At 48.6% G+C, this 21,487-nt stretch overlaps 1 protein-coding gene across 4 annotated transcripts in view; it reads left to right on the top strand.

Moving 5' to 3' along the window:
* Sws (patatin like phospholipase domain containing sws) overlaps window positions 1–20,557 on the top strand; it is a 180,110-nt gene extending 159,553 nt beyond the window's left edge. For all 4 annotated transcript variants that reach the window (XM_077673128.1, XM_077673115.1, XM_077673122.1 and 1 more), the window contains 4 exons: window positions 5,802–6,056; window positions 12,128–12,215; window positions 19,813–19,871; window positions 20,030–20,557. In XM_077673128.1, the coding sequence (XP_077529254.1) occupies window positions 5,802–6,056; window positions 12,128–12,215; window positions 19,813–19,871; window positions 20,030–20,083 (456 nt within the window). In that variant the 3' untranslated portion in view covers window positions 20,084–20,557. The remainder of the gene's footprint in view (window positions 1–5,801; window positions 6,057–12,127; window positions 12,216–19,812; window positions 19,872–20,029) is intronic.
* The last annotated feature ends 930 nt before the right edge of the window (window positions 20,558–21,487 follow it).

Genomic DNA, 21,487 nt, shown 5'->3' with positions numbered 1-21,487 from the left:
ATTGTCAGCTGGCATGGACATTTAACTTACACTGTACTCTGCTTATGCTAAGCAGCCTAAAAAATACTCCTGTCGTATGTTCAAAAAGCTGAAAAAAGGCTATTCTATTGTTAGAGCCAGTCAGAAGTTACATATGTGGCTTCAAGCCAGTAAGGAACCCTTACAACATTGAAAATCTGTGGTTTGGGTTGCACAGCTAGGGCTGTGCAACCCAATAGCTGCTTGCACAGCTGGGGCTGTGCAAGCAGCTATTTTTTCATACAAAGCGAATAATAATTTTGTGTAAATAGCTTCAAGTTTGTGGGGAGCGCCTTGGCACGACACCTTCTTGCATTGAGGGTGTTGCCCAGAGCCCCACGCCGCGAGCTCCCTTCCCTTGCCCTCCTCGCCTGCCGTGCGGCTACCGGGCCGAAAGACTTGGCGACGTCGGCGCCCAAGAGATGGCACTGGCGGACACGGGGCAGCGGGCGGCGAGGTGAGGGAGCTGGCGCTGAAGAAGAACCGCGCGCGGGGACTGAGACGGGGGGCAGAGTGTTTTTGGTGCTGGTGTCAGTGTGTGTCCGGACGCAGACTGAGAATGAGCTCCATGTGAGTAAAGAGTTTCTCATTGTACTCAACCGCAGTGTGCCTCATTTCTGGACGGCCGTAGAGAGCAGGTCCACATCTGGCGCCCGAACGTGGGGCCCACCAGTGGACATTTGCTCTCTGCGGCGGCCGGGAAGGGGCCCACTGCGGTTTGAGCCGGCATTCCTTTGTTCCGGCAAGGAAGCACCATTTTGGGCACTAGGCTTCACGGACCTTTCCGCCGTATAGATGCATGTATGGTAAATTGGTTTGATGGCGGTGTTTTGGTTTCTTAGTTTAGTTTTTACGATAGCTGCGAAAGCCTGAAGTTTTTTTTTTGCGTTCTTCGTTCTGTGTTTGTGTAACGGCTTAAGTGACTACATTACATTGTGGGTATATATACGTAGCGTTTTGTAGGAAGGTATGTAGCGTTTGAGGAAAAGTCGTTCGTTTATTCTAATGTGCGTTCGTGTATTCTGATGTGCGCCTGCTGCAGCTTTCTCGTATTTTGGTGTGTGTTTACTTGAGTTTTTAGTCATATATTGTCTGGATGCCTCTGTTCCCATTGTAGATTTCTGAATGTGGTTTGTTTGTCGCGTTGCGTAAGTAGCTAGCGCGGAGTGTTTTGTACCGGCGTGTGTGCAGTTTGGCGTTGTAGACATAGTTCACTCGCGATGGCCCCGACCACAAGGAGTGAGACGGGACAGAAGGAGAGCCCGCAGGGCTTGTGGGAAGACGCGGCGGTGGACGCCGTTGCGCGGGAGGCTGCTGAGCAGTTGCAGCCCGCAGATCTCGCCTCCATGATGAGGCAGATGACCGCGATGTTCGCGGAGATTAACCAAACTCTCGGTTCGGCGCCGGTGGCCCCCGTTGTGGCCCCAGTAGCGTCAGGTTCGCGGCCGCGCCTTAACGTTGAGGTCCCCTCATACTCCGGCTACGATGACGCGAAATCGGTGTACGAGTTCCTTCAACAACTCGATTCCTACCAAACGGCGCTGGGCGCATCGGAGGAGGATGTGCTGAGGCAAGTCCTACCCATAGCACTGGTGGGAACCGCTGCGCGGTGGAGGCGCTGCCAGCCGCCGGCGTTCTCGTCAATGGCAGATTTTAAGGACCGCTTCCGCGCTGAATTCCTGCCACCCGATTACGAACACCGTATGAGGGACGAGCTTGCCCTTCGCACGCAGCACCCTGAGGAGAGTCGCCTCAAGTACGTGTGGGCTGTGCAGGAGCTGTACGAACAGGCCGACACCGAGGCAGCCGACGTGGCCAAGGTAGCGCACGTGTGCCGGCAATGCCACCCGCGTTTCAGACCGTACCTGCGGGGCCGGAGTTTTCGCAACTTGGAGGCCCTCGCACAAGAAGCGCGTGTAATTCAGGCGGATTTACTCGCCAAGGTTCGCTACAGGTTGCCGCCGAGACCCGAGGAATCGCTCGAACCGGGTTGCACCTGGTCGGGAGGGGGAGACGATAACTCCTCGGTCGGAAGCAACGCAGGCGACAGAAGGGGGCAGCAGGACAAAACGGCCCGTTTGTGCTGGTTTTGTCACAAGCCTGGCCATTTCTCCCGTCAGGGAAACTCGGATCGCCGGCGGCGGTGAAGGGCAGTAGCTTGTCGTCGCCGGCGGGAAGCGAGAAGGGGGGGCTAGGCAGAGGGTGTGCGAGGGAGCCCCCAGAGCACCCCGACGCTGGCGCCGATGGGCAACTGGCCCCCTCCGCATGCAGGGCGCAGGGAGACCCCTCTTCTCCTCCCCCTTTCATGCGAGTGCAATTGGTCGGTCGCGAACTTTTTGCACTGGTTGACACAGGCTCGACGGTGTCTCTAATAGGAGACGAAATGTTTGAGGCCTGCCGGAGACGGAGAATCCGGGTTAGGCCCGCCGAAACACCCTTGAGCTTAGCTGCGGGTTCGGCAAAAGCAGAGGGAGCTGTGAGACTCACGCTCGCTTTTGATTGTAGAAAGCGCAGACAGCATTTTGTTTGCTTGCCTGGTTTGACTGTTCCAGTCATACTGGGGAGAGATTTTCCTCGAGGGAGGGTGTTGTGCTCGACATGGGGAGGAACGGCTATCAGTACGGGCCGCAACCCCCTTTCTTTCCTTTCACGGACGCGCCGATGCACGGTTTGCAACCGCACGGGGCGAGTAAACTCTACTGCACTGAGGAAGGCCAGGGAGAGGTGTCAGGGAAGATGAGCACTGATGTAGAAGCGGTCGTCGCATCTTTTTCAGGATCCGATGATCAGCGCCGAATGTTGGCGGAAAGTTTGCTTCCCTTATCGGAAGGGGGTGGTGGAAGCGCGCGCGCCGAGTGCAGTGGTTTCATGGGCGGCGCGCGCCGCCCCGAGAGGGGGAGGAAAAGGCCGGACGAAGGAGTCGAGGCCGGCCACAAAGGGAAAGCGAAGCGGCATCTTGCAGCGGCGATTTCTCGCCCCCCGAGAACGGAGGCAGAAAGGAATCTGTCGTGGGGGGAGGTAGTGAGTAAGGAAGAGCTCATTGAGGCCCAGAAAGCAGACGGCCTGTGCCAGCGGGTGCTGAAAAGGCTAGCGAGCGGCGTAGCTTGCACCGGTAACGCTGAGGGGTTTGACGCGTATCTGCTGGGCGACGATGGCTTATTACTTCGCTACATTCCCCAACTGGACGACGAAGAGGCGGTTTCATCCCCCTTTCGAGTCGTGGTCCCAAGGAAGTTGCGGAAACGGTTCATGCGGCACTTTCATGACTCAGCGCTGGCAGGGCGTGGCAGCGGCAGTAAGACTTACGACAAGTTATCCCGTGTCGCGACCTGGCCAGGCATGAGGAGAGACGTAATGAGCTATTCCCGCGCTTGCCCTCTTTGTCAGGTAGCGAAGCCGCGCGCTGGGAAGCCTGTGGGTTTCATGAAGCTGGTGGAAAGCAGCTACCCGTGGCAGATTGTAGCGTGTGATGTAATGAGACCCCTCCCAAGATCCGCGCGAGGGAACCAGTTCATTCTGGTTATAACGGACCACTTTTCGAAGTGGGTGGAGTTGTTTCCCCTTAGAAAGCTAGCGTCGGAGCGGATCGTAGAGAAGCTGTTGGAGACATTCACTCCTTTCGGCTTCCCCTCCGACCTGATCACTGACAATCTTCGTATTTCACAAGCAAAGTCTTTTCAGACTGTTGTCGAGCGCTGCACATTCGGCACAGGAAAACGAGTCCTTATCATGCTCAGAGCAACATCACTGAGAGGGTGAACAGGAACCTGAAGTGCATGCTGGTTGCGACAACCAAGGAGCATAAGGACTGGGACGCGCGTTTGCCTGAGCTGGCTTTCGCGACTAGGACTACCGTAAATAGGTCAACGGGTTTGACACCACGTTACCTAAACTTCGGTAGAGAGATCGCTTTTCCAATGGAAAATGCACTGCTGTACGCGGCGGCAGGTAACGCCCCTTCTCTGTCGCAGTACGCGGCTAGGCTCCGGGAACACCTTTTGGCAGCGCAACGCACGGCTCGGGAGAATCTCGACGTGGCGCGCATGCAGCAAGCCGAGCAGTATAACAAAGGCCATCGTCACCTTGTGTACAGAATTGGTGACCTAGTGCTAAGGAGAACGCACCCACTCAGCAATGCTGCACGCGGTTTTACTGCAGCGCTCGCACACAAATGGCAAGGGCCATACCGAATTACGGCGCAGACAACTCTGCTCACGTATGAGATGCAGTGGCTTGAAAGCGACGAGCTGGTGGGTCTTGTGCACGTGAGCGATCTCAAGGCCTATCACGTTCGCACTGGCGATGACGAACAGGTGGTAGCGGAACCAGAAGGTGCGAGTCCCGCTTCTAATGACAGAACGGCCGGCGATAGGGTTCGCACCCATCGTTACGACCTGAGGGTGTGGTAGTGTCTACCCCCCACGGGTGAGGGTCTCACGTGGTTCTACCACGGAGCAACCAGCAGCGCAACAGTCACCGCTTCAAGTTTCAGCGCGCCACCTGTGCGGTGGTGTGAGGCGTGGTTTTGTGCCTGGCTGTTGCGATGCCAGCCTGGGCCTGCCGACAGCGGGCCCTCCCAGTGCGACCCGGGAGCTTCGCGCCACCGGCCTGGTGGTGGCATTGAGAGTCCGGCTTGGGCCTGCCGAACAGAGGGCCTTCCTGGTTCGACCCGGGAGCTGCTGCCACGGTCCGGGGGTCCTGCCGCCCTTCGGAGATGCGAGGCGGCTGCGGTTCGCCTCCTTGTCAGCGGCGGAGCCCTGTTCGTGGGTCGGAGGCCTGCTGAGCTCCCCGCGGAGCTGAAACCCTGGCGTGGAGGCGTTGGTGGGCGCAGAGCCTACAGCTCGCTCTGGGGCTTCGAGCCTCTACGAGCGCCCGTCAACCGGACTTACCCCGGGCTCATCACGGCGTCTGCGGTTCTGGCACCGAGCAGCGGAAATCCGGGACGAGCCGCCCAGAAGGTGCTCCTGAGGACGCCTACGTGGTGGCGATGGCGTCAGAGCGGCATGCTGCCACACCTTGGCTGGTGCCAGCCCACCCACAGCCGCACGGGGCGGCTACGTGCACTTGGGCCCCGAGGACAATCTTCATGGATGGACCTGTAGCCCGTGTTTGAGGGGGGGAGAGAACGTTGGGCGCCAGATGTGGGCCTGCTCTCTACGGCATGCCAAGAAATGAGGCACACTGCGGTTGCGTGAAAGAACTGTTACTTAGATCACCTCGCTGTAGCCCCTCCGGGCATACACACGCACACACCAGCACCACACTCCGCGTCCCCACCCCCCAGTTCCCCGCGCCCCACGCTTCTCTCACTCCACCGCCCGCTCCTACACATCCACTAGCGCCATCTCTCTGGCACCGGCGTCTCCAAGTCTTGCGGCCCAGTGGCCGCACGGTAGGCGAGGAGGGCGAGGGAAGGGAGCTCGCGGCGAGGGGCTCTGAGCAACACCCTCTAGGTGCCAAGGCGCTTCCAACAAGTTATGGTGAATATTTACCAGTTTCGTGGTTGGCGTTATGCCTCTGTGGTGTCTCCTTACTAGTAATTTGGTTTGAGACGCTGGACCGCACGATTTCATTCTCCTTATTTTTTGCATTTGTTTATCAGGTTAAACTGACTGAACCAGTTTGTAAATTTGTGAATTTGCACGAACCAATTTGCAAACCATTAAGCGTATTGATTGACTTGAACTCGATTGAAATGAAGCTGCCCGAACTAGTTTTTTGGTTTGACACCCTGGGTCCGTGCCACCGTGGCATCAGGGCTTCATTGTCACTGTTCTGCCCAGATCCCAAGCCTGCCCGAGATCCAGTCACGCCTGGCGTACGTGAGCTGCGTGCGGCAGCTGGAGGAGGTCAAGTCTAGCGACTACTGCACGTATGTGCGGCCACCCATTGACCGCTACAAGACGCTCCAGTTTGGCTCCTTCGACGAGATCATGGAAGTGGGCTACGTTCATGGCCGCACCCTCTTTGCCGGCATGAAGGCCGGCCAGCGCACGCTGCGCTCTGTGCTCAACCTGGACAAGGCGCGCTCCATCCAGGCACGTGCCGCACCGCTCTCTCTCCCCACTGTAGTAGTTGCTGTCTACATCACTGCGGTCTCCAGTGCCTGAACACCTTCCTTACAGCTTGTCAACTACAGGGCAAGTCATCACGACCTCGTAAAAGGCAGTTGTGTCAGCAGTAAAAGGCTGTTTGATAATATTCAGCTTGGCTTCATTTTATTCGTGTTTATAGATTACTCGTTCAAAACAGTGCTTAGATCCGAAGCCATTTGGCTAGTTTCAGGTCTGATACGAATTTTAATGCAATGGAGTAAATGACGAATTCTGCTGGCTATGTTACATTGACGGCTACCCTGTATCATTCAATCAGCTTCAAGCTACTCCTGCTGCAGCTCTGCATGCACCCCAACCGCTCTGCCCCAGCTATTTTCCTGCTATGTTCTGTTGCCCAGGATCTCAGCTTTGCACTGGCTGCAGTTAGACTTTTTTGCTCTACTGTTGTGTGGCAAAAAGTGCTCTGGTTGCCTGCGGCTGTAGGAGATTGTAATGTCATCAGCTGGTGCATTATGTTGTTATTGGAAGGAGGAAACTCTCCAACAAGCCCCTGTTACCACAGGCACAAGTTATACAGTTAAACCTGGATGTGGCGAACCTCTATGTAACGAATTCCTGGATTTAACCAAGTTATTCAATTTCCCATTACCAGCCTCATTGAAGCCCATGTATTTGCGACCTCTATGTAATGAAGGCGTAGTGACGGTTAACCTTGATGCAACACATTTGCTACGCTGATAAGTCATCATCTTTTGCGCTTTTTCTAAAAAATCGGGTGGAGAAATGCACTACCTTAGCTAATTTCGCCCGCACCGCAAACTACTGTGTGTTTGCACGTGTGAGTGCGGTGTCGGGTAGGTGCTGGGCCTGCCTGGTGGTGTGTAGTTGCGCGTCTCCACTGCTATCTGCGGTGCGGTTCGTCGGTGATGAGTTCTGCTGCCACAAAACGAAAAGTTCTATCTTTTCAAGACAAGCTCTCAATTTTAAATGCAGTCTCATTCAGCGAAAAAGAAGAATGTCGCCACCCGGTACGATATCCCAGCTAGCACCCTCTTGCCATTTTTGAGTGCGGGAAAGAGCAAGTACATCAAATTCACGAAAAGGCACCCTTTCAGCATCAGTTTAGTTCTTGAAACATGTTAAGGCACCGAAAAGTGTCAAAAGGCAAAAGGGATACTTGAGTTACGTTTGTGAACACGGGGGGTAAGTGACCTTGCTTCTTCGGAGAGCCATGTAGAGCCTAAGCTCGTGGGAAAGCAGCTGGCGCAAATCACACAGTTTTCACTGCGAAACACATTCTTGAAGGGCGAGTTCACTGTCACTGATGTCTATAATTTCGGTTTAGTTTCAACCTCACTCACGCGAGCTTTAACTCAAAACCTGCATGTAACGAAAACCTGCATATAATGAAAAATTTGGAATTTTTGTCAACTTCGTTCTGTCCAGGTTTGACTGTATTCTTTAATTGGAACCCATTGGAACCTATTGGAACCCATTACTCGTACCTCTTTTGATGACCAAAGGTGGCATCGCAATGCATCCACTTTTGTGTTTTGCAGAGTCGCGGGAAGGCCGCCATTTTCACTGCAGCGGCGCAAACAGGATCTGTGCCTGTGGTACTCTGGCTTTCTGTCGCTCTCGTGACGTTTCAGTTGCACAGTAAATGAAAGCAGCTATGCACAACGGCACCTTGATCAGCAGCAAGCATCCTTTTACATAGAAAGGACATTCTCAGAGTAATTAGCAGTTTATTTATTTATTTATTTATTTACTTATTATACCTTACAGGCCCATTGAAGAGCATTGAGTAAGGGGGGTTACATTTTTGAAAGAACATTAAAGGAGTACTGACACCAAATTTTTATACCTAAAAAATGATATAATTGGCTTCAGTAGTTTGTACAGATGCCTCACAGAAATTTTTGCAGCGATCCGAGGCCGGAATCACATCTAAAATCGATTTTGATTGTCCAGGCCACGAGCTTCCACAAATCGGCAGCACAAGCGCAATCACTTTCGGCGTGACGAAACATTGGCCTACGTGTCTGGCCGGTTCAGGGTGACGTCATATAGTCGTTTTCAGAACCGGAAACGATATCCTGCGCTGCTGTTGTCGGTGGTATTCGTTTGGGCAGGAGACGTGGGCGTAGCTGTGTGAGCAATGCTTGTAAACGTTGCGTGTTCGACGTCTTTGCTCTTCAGTTCGTTGCCAGCGCATGGTGTTCGACACTGGTGCCGAAAACGGCGTGGTGCGCGATGTCGACGGGCACCGCGGCGACGCGGTGGTGCGCGTCGCCGAGCTCGCCCAAGTTGTGCTATGGCAAGCTCGCGGTATGCGAAGTACTGCTCGTGGAAGCCTGCCCGAGCAAATCGACGACGACGCCAAGATGCATTATTTTCCACGTGACGACATGCAGCGCTAAATGTGGACTTCGTGGAGTTCGTGCATGCCGGCGGCCGCAAGAACTGTCGCCCAAGCCAGCGGGCTCGGGGTTGCACGGGTCACCTTGGGTGTTGGAACTTAGTATCGTGGCGACTATTTGATCGCTGGTATCTGTACAACTGCGAATGACCATCCCTTACACAACTTCTCACCACACTATCATCCCCTTTTTCACATGTGGAGCTTTATTTTGGCAATAATTTCCGTTTCTGCGATCGGTGACCAAGACATCTGCCGCGGCCTGTTTTGATTCTAGCGCGCAGGTGGCGCCATCTTTCGGCCGCTCGCCGCACCGTGGTGCCGACAGTGCTGTTTCGGAGCGCCGAACCTCCGCTGCCGGTCAGCGTAGGCTTCCCATCGCGGCAAATATCTGAAAGCCACTTTTAAATTCAGCTCTGATAACAACTCCTTGCACAATTTTCAACACACTAACATCTAGTTTCTCGCATGTAGAGCTTCTTTTTCGTGATCAGATTGATTAGAAGAGTGGCGACAAGCTATTGCTTTCACGGTCTGCGCCGGTTCGAGCCGCAGTGACATTAAAAAACGGACGACGGCAAAGACATCGCCGGCCTAATCGCCTGGCCAAATAAAGTTGTTCTGTCTGTCGGGTGGCAGTGACTCATCCGAGTCTGAAGATTCAGACGACATGTCGACTGCGCGGGCGAGTCGCGGACCATGTACAATCGTAGCAGACGATGCGGCGAACGCATGGAGGAAAGAAAAACGTCCCTGACGTCACGGGTGAGACCGTGACGTGAGGCTGTCCGCTTGCAGGCTGGCCTTCGAACGGCCATTTTCCCGCGCGGCGACCAAATTTGAAATTGGTTGCAATAAACGTGCTATAATTAATTCTGTGTTGGCGGCTGACGGCTTTCGGTTCGATTTTCGTAATTACTGGGCCAATAGGTATTCTTTACAGCATAAAAACTGAAAGCGAGAAATTTCGTGTCAGTACTCCTTTAAAAAAAAAATAGTGGGGAAAAAGAAGAAAAGATAAGTACACAATATAAAGTTTGGGTAATCGGCTTACAGACGTAAATGAAACTCGTCATACACGTTTCTAACAGACAATTATCACAAACGCACAGGGTTTTTGTGGAATCAAAAACATCAGAAAACACTCAAATACAAAGGGGAAAACACCCATCAACAGTAACAATATTATTCTGGCAATTCATCATTACACAATTACTAAGAACAATGTCGGTGCATATTTTCGGTAAAGCTATCTTGACTAAGTATGGATGCAATTTGGTCAGGAAGATCATTCTAGTGCATGATTGCTCGAGGCAATGCCGATGAATTGAAAGCAAGCGTCTTGCCAAAAATGCTCGTGAAACTATGACTATTACGAAGGCGTCGTGACGTACGTTTTGGATTAGGTCTAACGATTAGGTCTAGCGGGTTAGGTCCAACGCGAACCATGTATTTATGAAAAAGGCATAATAGCGCGACAGTGCGATGGGTATCTAGCGGCTGAAGTGATAACTCTTGTTTGATTTGGGTAACGCTAAGATGACGGTCATACATGCGTGTAATAAATCTGGCGGCTCTGTTTTGAATAGATTCCAGCTGGACAATTAGGTAGTTTTGGTGAGGGGACCAGATTGCCGACGCGAATTCTAGCTGTGGACGAATAAAGGTTAGATACGCATGTTTGCGGACAAGGGCTGGTGCGCATCATAAATTTCGTCGCATGTTTGCGGACAAGGGCTGGTACGCATCGTAAATTTCGTCGCAGATAACCCAGTGATTTAGAAGCCTTTGCGCAGATGGCGGAAATGTGGGTACTCCACGAGAGATTAGGTGTTAGATGAACACCCAGATATTTATAGGAAGCGGCTTGCGAAATTGCACTGTGGTTGATGGAATAAAGAAAATCTGAATTATCGTGTTTCCAACTAAAAGATATTGCTTTGCATTTACTCAAATTAAGTGACATTTGCCATGTATTACACGAATTGTAGATTATGTTTGTCATTTTTTAAGGAAAGGTGGTCGTTAAGGCTAGTAATCGTACGATATATAATACAATCATCAGCAAAGAGTCGTATCCGTGATGAAATGTTGAGGGGCAGGTCATTTATGTAGATCAGGAACAGTAACGGGCCAAGGACGCTGCCCTGCGGAACGCCAGAAGTAACATCAGCAAGGTGTGAAGAAAAGTTGTTGACCACGGTAAATTGTTGGCGCATAGACAGAAAGTTCCAAATCTATGATAAAGTTAAAGAATCCAGGCAAAGGGCTGATAATTTTGAAATGAGGCGGGAATGAGCAACACGGTCGAACGCTTTTGAAAAATCAAGGAAAATGCAGTCTGTTTGTTGGTTAGCATTCATGTTAGAGTGTAGGTCAGTTGTAAATTCCAGCAGTTGTGTATCACATGACAGGCCTTTTCTGAAACCATGCTGATGGACGAAAAAAAAATTGTTGGATTCGAGGTGGTTATGCACGTTAGATGCAATAATGTGCTCCAGTAATTTACAGCATATGCATGTCAAAGAAATCGGGCGATAATTTTCGGGTGCGTGTTTGTTATTGGATTCGAAAATGGGAACAACCTTGGCGATTTTCCAGTTGGCAGGTAACTGACCTGATGTCAATGATTTACTGAAAATATGGAACAGAATTTTACTAGAGATGTGCGCAGTGTTCTTTAATATTTTTGAGTTGATGTTATCGACCCCAGATGAAGTGGAGACTTTGCCGATTAGTGAAGCGATGCCTTCAGGATTGGCTGCATATATCTGTAATCGGATTCGGGAACCATGGGTGTGGTGGAATGATCTTCCTGAGTGAATACCGACGAGAAGAAATGGTTGAATGCATGCGTACACTCATGTTCCTGAAGGTGAACACCGTTGTCACCATGTAATACAATGTCATTGTTAGAACGATTGTTTGAAATTGTCTTCCAAAACTTTCTGGGGTTATTTTTTAACAGCGAAGGTAAATTTGTTACAGAAAGATTGTTACAGAAGTTTGTTACAGAAAGATTTCACATTTGCTTTTGCAGACGTATACATGGGTCTTGAGAACCGAAAATTTGCCAAAAATCAATTTTTTGTCTTGGTCTTACTTCCAGTCTACAAGTCCAGAAGAATGTACCTTTACAGCTGTATCAGGCTAAGACTTAGTGGCTGAGACACTGTACTGCTGAACTCGATGACATGGGTTTTCTCCAGCCTTGGCGGCTGTTTTTCTGATGGAGACTAAAAATTAATTACCCGTGTGTAAAGGTTTTATGCTTTAAAGATCTCAAGGTGGTCTAAATTAATCCATAGCCCTTGATTACAGCACACCCCATAGCCCAGGCGTAGCTTCAGTACGTAAAACCCCAAAAATTTGAATTTCAAAATTTTTTTAATGTAGTTTCGTCAAAGTACTGACCGTACATTTTTTGATTATTGGTATTGGTACTGGTGTTGAAAATACATTTTGTAAGGTATCGAGCACCTGCATCAAAGATAGTATTTTTTGGTAACCTGATTAGTGCAAAAGAGCACCATGTAGATGGTCTAAATCCATTTGTAGCTCCCCTCCCCCGATGCACTTGGTAGCCGAGATGTTTAATTTGCACCCTCACGTGCTTGTGTGCCTGCTGCAGGTTGGCAAGGAGGGCCGCCCCACCACCTTCACCGACCTGGCTGAGATGGTGTGCGCCATCAAGCAGCCTCAGAAGGGACACTCCTCAGGTACGTCTCGCTCGCACTCACAGCTGTGTGCAGCAGTCTCAGGGTTGGCTCAGCTTATCTCCTTACAGTGGGCCAACTCCAGCCTCGTGCTTCCCTTTTAAAATTGAATAACGAGGCCATGCTCATGCTGTCCCAGTATGCACTCCCTGGATAAGGAAGGGGACGGGCAAGGTCCCAGGCTTTATGATGAAAGGGTGCACAAAGTTATATCTCAGCTTAGCGCTCGTTCAGTTTTGTGAATAGCTTGGTGCGGGTTGTTTTTAGAGTTCCTGAAATTGTTTTTGGAGTTCTTAGAGCGACCCGGCTCAGTACCGACGGATGCACCTCTGGAGCTCGATGTGTGCTTGACCTGTCGCTGCCGCTGAACACTGATCGACAGCCACAGTCACCACTGCAGTCTCCACTTCCCACGGGACTCTGTACATGCCCATTTCTTTGTGTTGAATTAGTGCAAAGAATACTTTAAGGAAGATCCTTTTCACTGCTACAGATGCTGCTGATGCCAGCCTTTTCTCTCGTTGGGCCATTTATTGCGGCTGCTTCAAAATTGGGTCAGGCTTTTAAAACTGCACAGGGTTTTCCTAAAATTGCTCCTTGTGGCGTGGTGGTATGACTGCCCCTTTTGCAACCCTTTGCGCATGGGCTTTCAGTTAGCACTTCCATCTGTTTTACAATATATCCTGAACATCGGCACTGCAAAGTCCACACGCACGCACGCACGCTGCAAGTTGAAAATGAGATGAAAGTAAGGATGTGAATTCGTGTCTAATACAGTAGACTCTTGTTAAGACGAACTCGAAGGGACAGTAAAAATTTTTTCGTATTATCAGAAATTCGTTTAAGCTTAGGTTTTTTGCCTTGTGGATGTTACGGAGAGCAAAAATGTTGTTCGTCTTAACCTCTTATGACCGGTTGTCGCGATTTCGCGTCACACCAGTTGTAAGCCGCGCATTCAGAAGAAATAATAAGTGGCTGCAACGCCCGCGCTCAGATGGAATCTACACATGGATGGCACAATATGAAACAAGTGGCATCATAAACAGTGGAATCTCGGTGATACGAATTCGGTTGATACGAATTTCGTTGTGATACGAATTTTCAAAATTCCCCGGCGAAAATGCATTGTATGCAATGTAAAAAAATTCGGATGATCCGTGCGCATTTATCACTCCGGTGCGGGTGATACGAACACGCGAGCCGCGAGCAGACGACGGGACGAGAGGCGGGAGTGTTGGTGCGGCCGTGCGGCCTTGGTTACGCACGGGCACGAAAGCATTAGTCCTCCCCGCTGACGGTAATCCTCCTCGTGGGCTGTTTACAATAGTGGCAGGAGAGGTGCTGTTCCGAATGAACAGAATGTTTCGCCCTCTCGACGCCTGGTCTTTCTCCCTCCCTTCTTTTATCTCCCACTGCAATATCTGTTCTCCCTGTACCTTTCGTTTCCGCCGGCTGCAGCTCAAGTGCCTCTAGCTTCCTTTTTTGTATTACACTTTTTGAATAAACCACAGCAATCAAGCGTTCCCTCTATTCTGACGGTAAATACCTTTGCCATTTTGCCTTCTCCGTATTCCTCACTTCTGAGGTCTATGCCCCGCGCTCTAGTTACCATGTTGTCGCCTTGCGCGTCAACGCTATGTTGAAGTGTGAAGAGCATGGAGCGTTTTCTGCTCACGAAAACGTGCCGCGCATGCCAAAGGCGCGCTGACGCCGCCGCGAATACCACTTGCATGCTGCGCACGGCGCGGCAAGCGGCGGCAACATGACGCCGTTACCGGCCGCGAAGCTACAGTGCTCTAGAGCGGTGCGGGTAGCTCCACCGACCGCTTCTGACCACTCTTTAAGATGCCACTTAAGGTACAAATGAAGTTGCTTGTACAGTAAAAGAGCTGATAATGTGGGCGAAAACGACACTATAAAGCATTGTCCACGCGGCTAGGAAAAGTGCCAATCAAATATCCGCAATTGTGGTAAGCCTAAACATCTCCGGTGGGGCCAGCGGGCTTTTCGGAGCGTTTTCAAATTGCCGCCATGAAGAGCGCGCCTCGCCATTGGCGCAAGTCGGCAGGCTCCTCCCACTGCCGCGCGCGTCGGGCATTATTTTCTGAGCGTGGTAGAATCTGTCGCGGGGGCGAAATCGTGAACGCGGGCGTGAAAATAACGCGCGCGCAATGCCGACGCGCACAAATCACATGTGGTTCGTGTGCGCACGTCGCGTCGATGACGAGCACGCGTTCTTTTGACCCCCGCGTTAACGATTCGGGCCAGGACCCCGGCGCCAGCCTCTGCCTCGGTTGCCGCGAACGGCAATGAACGGCAATGAGGCCGCGAACGGCCTCATGACTTGCACCCAATGGGGAGACGTGTGCCTCATGGCGGCAATTTCGAAGTGCTCGCAGCAGCTGGCTGAGCCACCTCCGCGACGGATATTTGGTGTGGATGGCATTTTATAGCGCAGTTTTCTCCCACACTGTGAGCTCCTTTCCCACGTGAGCAATTTAGTTTACACCTTGAGCTGCGTTTTAACAAACGGTTACAAGCGGTCGCTGAAGCTACTTGCACCTCTTCACGGCAAGATCCAACGCCATGTTGCCGCCACCTGTCACATGCTCGTTTTCTGATATGAATTTTCGGGTGATGCGAATATTTTTGCCGCCCCTTGAGATTCGTATGACCGAGATTCCACTGTACCTCCCTTTCAGTAAAGTGCTGACTGGTCCCATTCTTCCGGTTTATGCCAATGATCACCATTCCTCTGTGCCCGTCCATTTCCACCCATATTTACTGAAGGAATGTAAGCATTCTGATTGCAATAAAAATGTCGCGACATTATGTACTTAGTTGCAAAACACACTGACTTGCCGTAAACAATTTGTTTCTGAATAAATTTACCATGTAAGGGTCTATTATGACCTCATGTTTTGTTTTTGTGCCATAGCCGTAACTTTCTTCGGAAAACCCCGGCATGTGTAAAAGTTCTTCTGCGGCTTCCTTACAAGCGGACTTGCAAAAGTGATAGCAAAAATATTTTTTTCATGCCCTACGGAAAATTCAGGCTAGAAGCTAACCATAGCGTTCGTCTTAACCGAGTTCATCTTAACGGGAGTCCACTGTATTACATTCCCAATGTTTGACATCTAACATTTCAGGCCTAGAAATTGTAGGATGGGTTTTGTGGGGGCCATTTCATGCCTAAATTTGAATGTGGCTTCCTGTAAAAGCGTGTATAGTGTAAACACACGTAATAAACGTCTGCATTCTTTGCCATGGCATTGTCAGCACCTCCATATCATGAAGAAAAATATCTTGTCGTGTCACCAAAGTACAAGCATTCACAAGTTTGTCATCCTTTGAAGCAGCGCATAGGTTTTCTTATCCAGAAGGTTTTCACCCGGTCTGCTGCTAGTGCGTGGCCACATTATCAGTGTGGGTTGTTGGCCGAGAGCCAGAATAAGGCCGCTGCAAAGGCCTCTTCCTTTCACCCTCGAGTGGCGTAAGCGGAAGCTGAAGCTGCACACATTACTACCCTGTCCTGTAATCAGCACAGGTGCATGGTGGGAAAGCCTGTCGCCTCTACTCAAGGAACTGACTGAGCTCAAAGTGCAGTATAATAGCTGCAGTATAATAGCTCACTGCAGGGGACTCATTTTGCATGTGCTTTTAGCAGAGCATTTCTGGTAGCTCATAAATTGGGCAATTCCCTGCATTTGAGTTTACTTAAACAAGGTTTAACTGAGCATCATCGAGTATCTATAATATTTTTGAACTTTGAAATAGTACTGCAATTGGATTCTATCCCATGGAAAACTTCGTTGCATTCCTGCATCAAGAAAAACTGCGGCACTTGCTAGCTGCTAGAGCTCCGTCACTTACAATCTGTGCAAAATTATCACCCCCTCCCCCCCTTCACTTACCTCCGTACTCTAAGAAGTACACCAATTTTCGCTCTGACAATATCCAAATATGCTTGTGTCGGATTTCAGAATTTTAACCCTAATCAGCCTCTTCACAACTCCTTAGTTGTAAAGTAGCTTGATAAAGCGAGGCGTGTCTTTGCCTGTCCTTGTAATTGCATATGTGTCCTTGCCTCTGGGTGCCATGCCCCAGTGATTGGTCCATGCTTGTCTGTATCCTTTGCTCTGCTCTCCATTGTTGAGTAATACGCCACTTCGCACACTTTTTTTCCAGCGCAGTGAAGTCAACAATCTACACAAGTCTGAATTTCATATTCATGTTTGAGCTTGATTCTGGTGTGACTGACTGACTACTAACGGAGATATCACTGCAAATAACTCTGCCATTCAGATAATGGTCAGAATCGAGCTGTGTGCATTAGCAGCATTTGTCATGCATGCGGGACCAGCACAAGCTTCTCTTGCTCTGTAGGTATGAGGCTACAGGTGAAGAAATGTTCAGCCATAGTTCATGCAGTCAGCATTACTTTTACATGCCTTCAACTGATAATTAAGTGTGCTATAAAGTGGTTATACTCATCTTTTGTTGCAGTTTTCATCATTTATGTTAAGTACTTTCAAAAATAATTAAAACAAGGGCACATGAATTTAAGCAAATTTCTCTGCACCGTGACTTTCTGACAGCTGTTACAGTAAGCCTAGTGGTGGTTCTTCAGTTTTGAAAGACTGCAGGCTGCCCGAGCGAACCAGGAGGCAGGGCCTCAACAGGGCAAGGAAATTCGCGTGAATTCATGGTCCTGTGCTCAAATTGTACATCATGTTGGTGTCCGTCGCGTGACTGAATATATTGCTTCAGGGGGAGACACTGGTCTACAAAGCAAGCAATATTTCACTGAAAAAAAGTTTCCTAGATTATTCTTATTTCTAAGCTTGAAGTACTAAAGAATGTACTAACAAGGTGCTCTGTCTCCAATATTTACTGTAGTTTTGCGCTCCAAGATGCTCAATATCACCATTTTTGCTAACATTCCTGATCTTGATTTGTTTTCTCAAACACATACTGACACGATTTTTTTTTTTTTTTTCTTGCTCTCGGTGCCTATCATAGAATGGCGCATTAGAAGGCTGATCACAGCATAAATCATTATTCGCAGCCACATTTATAGTTCTGGTTTCAGCACCGGGGCAGCTGCCATGATACGAACATTCTTGTGAAATCATTGTTCTTGTTGGGTGTGCCCGCACTACATGGTGTGAATTCCAAAACTTTGACGTGTTCAGTGAACTGTGTGAAGCATTTTCTGCGCACAAAAATGCAGTGCACGTGAGGTGGGCACATTGGTGCAGCCAAGCCACAGATACTACTATCATACTAGTACCGGCATGATGCACAGTGTGTCCAGTGTCGACTTGACACTGGTGGCGACTGTGATGCGACGCAGGTGGCTCTCGTTAGAGCTCGTTACCGCTCACCGAAATAGAACTTGTGGCACAAACAGTTACAAATGTGAGAAAAGATACAATAATGTGGATGAAATTTATGTTTTGAATCTTCATATGTGCTGCTAGTGAAAGCGGCCAGCAGTATCTGCCTCATGCAATGGTAAGCCTAAAGCTCTCTAGGCAGGAAGGCTTGGCTGCTCTGAATGCCTTCACATTGCCACCATGGGGGTGCTCAATTAGTCATACCATGGTTCAAATGGCATGCTGCCCGACATCAACAGTTTGGCTTCTGGGCCCTTATCACATAGGGAGGGCTTTCTTTTTAGCTTTCTTGCACGTGCAAAGATTTAAATTTATTTAAAATTGCGCTATGTGGAACAGTAACAGCTAAGACTTCCGAGGAGATATCTACACGCACACTGGAAGCTATTTACATAATTGTCTCTGCTTTGAAATTTTGTGTCAGTATTCCTTGAAAGCATTTTGTCCCCGTGAAATAAACTGCTGCCGACAGTGTGCCGGGGCGTTCGAAACTTTGTGAATTGGGTAGGGAAACGAAACTACAAAAATGTAGCATTTACAAATATAAAATATTGTCTAGTATATTTAACCAAAATGTCAGCATTTCCTGGTCTCGTACTTAATGTAGTTCTTTTTTTTTTTTTTTTGCAATGACAAAGATAAAATTATTGCTGCTGTATAGTTGCATTTCTGGTCCTTTAAGGCCACCAAGTTATGTCTTTATGGGAGGGTTTATTATAAGTATTGATAGGGTGGGGTGTCGGAAATCTCAGTGCAAAAATATTTCTTCGTAGAGGTGTGCAAATATTTTTTTTTACTGCGAATCGAATACGAATAATAAAAGCTGACTGGGAAATTGAACCAAATATTTTACAAAATACAAATATCTTTGTTTTAGTGTGCATAGAGCTGAAATATTTCAATGTCCACGAAAAGAAAAAAGAGCATTTGAATGGCTAGGACTTTGCACACCTTGCATTCATGTAGTGGTTTCTAAGAAAAAATAGTGCAAAACTTTTTCTAAAACTAGAAAATTATGGCATGATGGCAAGCAATGTGATAAAAGCTCTGCGGGTATTCTGATGAAGATATGCAAGTTCCCTAAAATTTTTAATTTTTTTTAAATGCAGAAAGGCTTTCTGACCAGTTGCAAATTGTTCGATAGTTGAAAGATACACTTCCCATGCATGCTGGGATCCTGGTGCAGGCATAGCCAACAAGTAGTAATTTACGCCACTGTTGGTGGTACATCTCCTTTGGGGTATAAATTATAAATTTCATGAATTCCAAACAGCATTGCACATTTCTTAATACACACCAGACTTAGCATGCACTTTTTTTTTCCCCCACAGCTGTGGTGCCGTGCAAAATTGCCAATCCAGGGGCGCGTGCCGTGCAGGTGAACTCGAAAAATTTGTGGATCATGCTGCAGAGCCAGCTTTTATTTCTTATTTGTAAATTTCGAATATTCAAAACACTCAAATACTTGGAATGGCAAAAACATGCCATGAGTAGAATCAAACAGCAAGCACTTTGGTCCTAAAGGGGGCACTGGAGTGAATTGTAAACATTGTAAATTACTTTACCCAACAAAAATTTGCAATGCATAGGTGATGTGCTGATTTTGCTTGGTTGATTTATGGGCATCTTTTAGTGCAAAAGAAATGCAGTAGAAAGTGACACTTTCCTTACATTATCCTCCGGACTTACTTGCTGATGACACCCTGGCAAGTCCGCAGTGCTAAACTTTGTATGCTGCTAGCTCGTTTGCCCTGTACGAGCTTGGTGTGAACAATATTATCCATGAAATGGATGAAAATAATAGTTTTGAAGGCTCAGGTAGCATGAAAATACATGGCAAACCAGTGTGTGACATCATTATCACAGTAGTTTGTGTGGCAGCCTAAGTTCTAAGCTTCTGCCAAATAACAAAAAACAATAATAAAGAATTGCGTGTGTTAAATTGCACAATGCAGCCACAAATAACTCTAGGACAAAATTTGGTTCAGTGTCCGTTGAACATCTTGCACAACTTGAGGCTGTTGCCACATTGACAAGAACTGAGTGCGCCTGGCGAATACACTGATGAAAAAATAACATAGATGTCCTCAAGGCCAGTGTCTCCCCGCAGTTGCAGACCAAATTGGTTTTCTGCCTGGTGCAGAGGTGGTGGAAACAAAGGACCATTCTGAGAACGAGGAACAACTGTTGATTTGTTTCAGTGTCTGACGAAGACGACTACGAATGCAGTGAACAAGGCTTCATCACGGATACAGAAAGGGCAAGTTCTATAGTTCTATTATGCTTTCCTTATTTTCGTGGCAGCCTTTGTGTCCAGTGCTGTGTGTGTGTGGCCGTCGCAGCACTCGCCAAATGGCTGTGTGTGTGTGCAGCATGGGCTGGAACCGAGGTGTGAAAACCTTCTCCCTGTCCTTGCAGGATGAAGAAGTGGACGATCTTTTAGGTTCGGGACCGTGCGAGATTGCGCTGTGAGCCCGTGCAGTGCCGAGCTTGGGATGTGTGCAATGGACAGGCACTGGTGGCCATGTGCGCGCGGACTATATGGTGGCGTAATAGTAATTTATCTCTGATGCACGTATGTCGACGTAGCTACATATCACTCGACGTATTTCTACACTCGGCCGAGGGTGGACCCTGGGCCGGCCAGGCCGACCGCTGCACTGTGCACAGAGCCTAGTCAAAGGCGAGTGGCCCGCTGTGTGCTGCTGTACATGCTAGCTTGTATTTATGGGTGCTGCTCCCGTTTCGTTCAGTGTTTCTTTTGTAAATAATGCCAGTCGCCTGGGGTGGCCTAGTTTTTGTTGCGTGTTTCTGCTGCCAATGCAATTTTGGTCAATGGCCTCTTTAGAGATGTCCTAGTTTCTATTTTCATACAAAAACAAATATTCGCCAATGTGGCGGGCTGTCGAATAAAACGCTAGACGATTGTTCTTGATGCTTTCACGACTTTGCCTCTGTTCTTCCTAGCACTTGTAAAAAGAAACGTCAGCATTGAAATTGTGAGCATACTGCTGTTAAAGAAACATCACGTGCAATCACAGTTGTCAGGCAAGTTCAGATGTTTGTAAGAAGTAGTAGCTGTTTCGTTGCATTTTAGCCACATTTGAAATTTGAAAAGTATAACTGTGCATAAATGTGCAGTAGGGTTGACAAAGTAATCATTATTTTTTGACAAATTTAATTCAGGCACCATCTGCTTTGCTTATCTAATTCACAAGTTCTTTCAGAAGCTGAACAAATTTCAGTGTTCAGTCGATCCATTATAGCACGTAGAATACCCGTTGCAATGACATTCACAGAGCCACAAAATAAAAGGGACTTTCACTTGCTGCAATTTAAACGTGGCATTTGGCCTACCATATCTTTTTCTCGATGATTCAGTTTTTTTTTTTTTTTTTGTAATTATTCCATGCATGAACACTTTTACTCAAATTAAAGTAAGTAAAATTCATCAGTGCTCACAGTTGGCGGAATATGATCGTAACTAGTCTACGCCCGTTACAACGGACCCTCTGAATCCGGAAAAAAACGTCCGCTGTAGCCGAAGTATGCAGTATCCAACGGGGGGGGGGTATGAGCTTTACAGTGGGTACTTTGACCTTGACCGATATTGCATGCATAGTACATACACTTTGTTCTTTCTACACGCCTGCAGCACTTCTGCACAGTGTACGCGCGAGGGCAAAGAATCGCGTAAACACCGTTTCCAAAGCTTAGCACCGGCACTTCGAAAAGGCCTAGCGCGTGCGGTCAAGCGTGTAAAGACGCAAGATAAGCTGAGCAAATAAAGCAAGAATATAACTAAGCGCAATTATAAACCAGCTATAAAACATCAGTCGTGCCCATCAGCATTAGCTAGGCTCTTTTAAATCCCCT

Source organism: Haemaphysalis longicornis, unplaced genomic scaffold, assembly GCF_048455015.1.
Source record: "Haemaphysalis longicornis isolate Haplotype H1 unplaced genomic scaffold, Haemaphysalis longicornis Haplotype H1 scaffold_1, whole genome shotgun sequence".
Lineage (NCBI taxonomy): Eukaryota > Metazoa > Arthropoda > Arachnida > Ixodida > Ixodidae > Haemaphysalis > Haemaphysalis longicornis.
The sequence above is the reverse complement of the archived record's forward strand: the minus strand, read 5'-3'. Positions and strand labels throughout refer to the sequence as shown.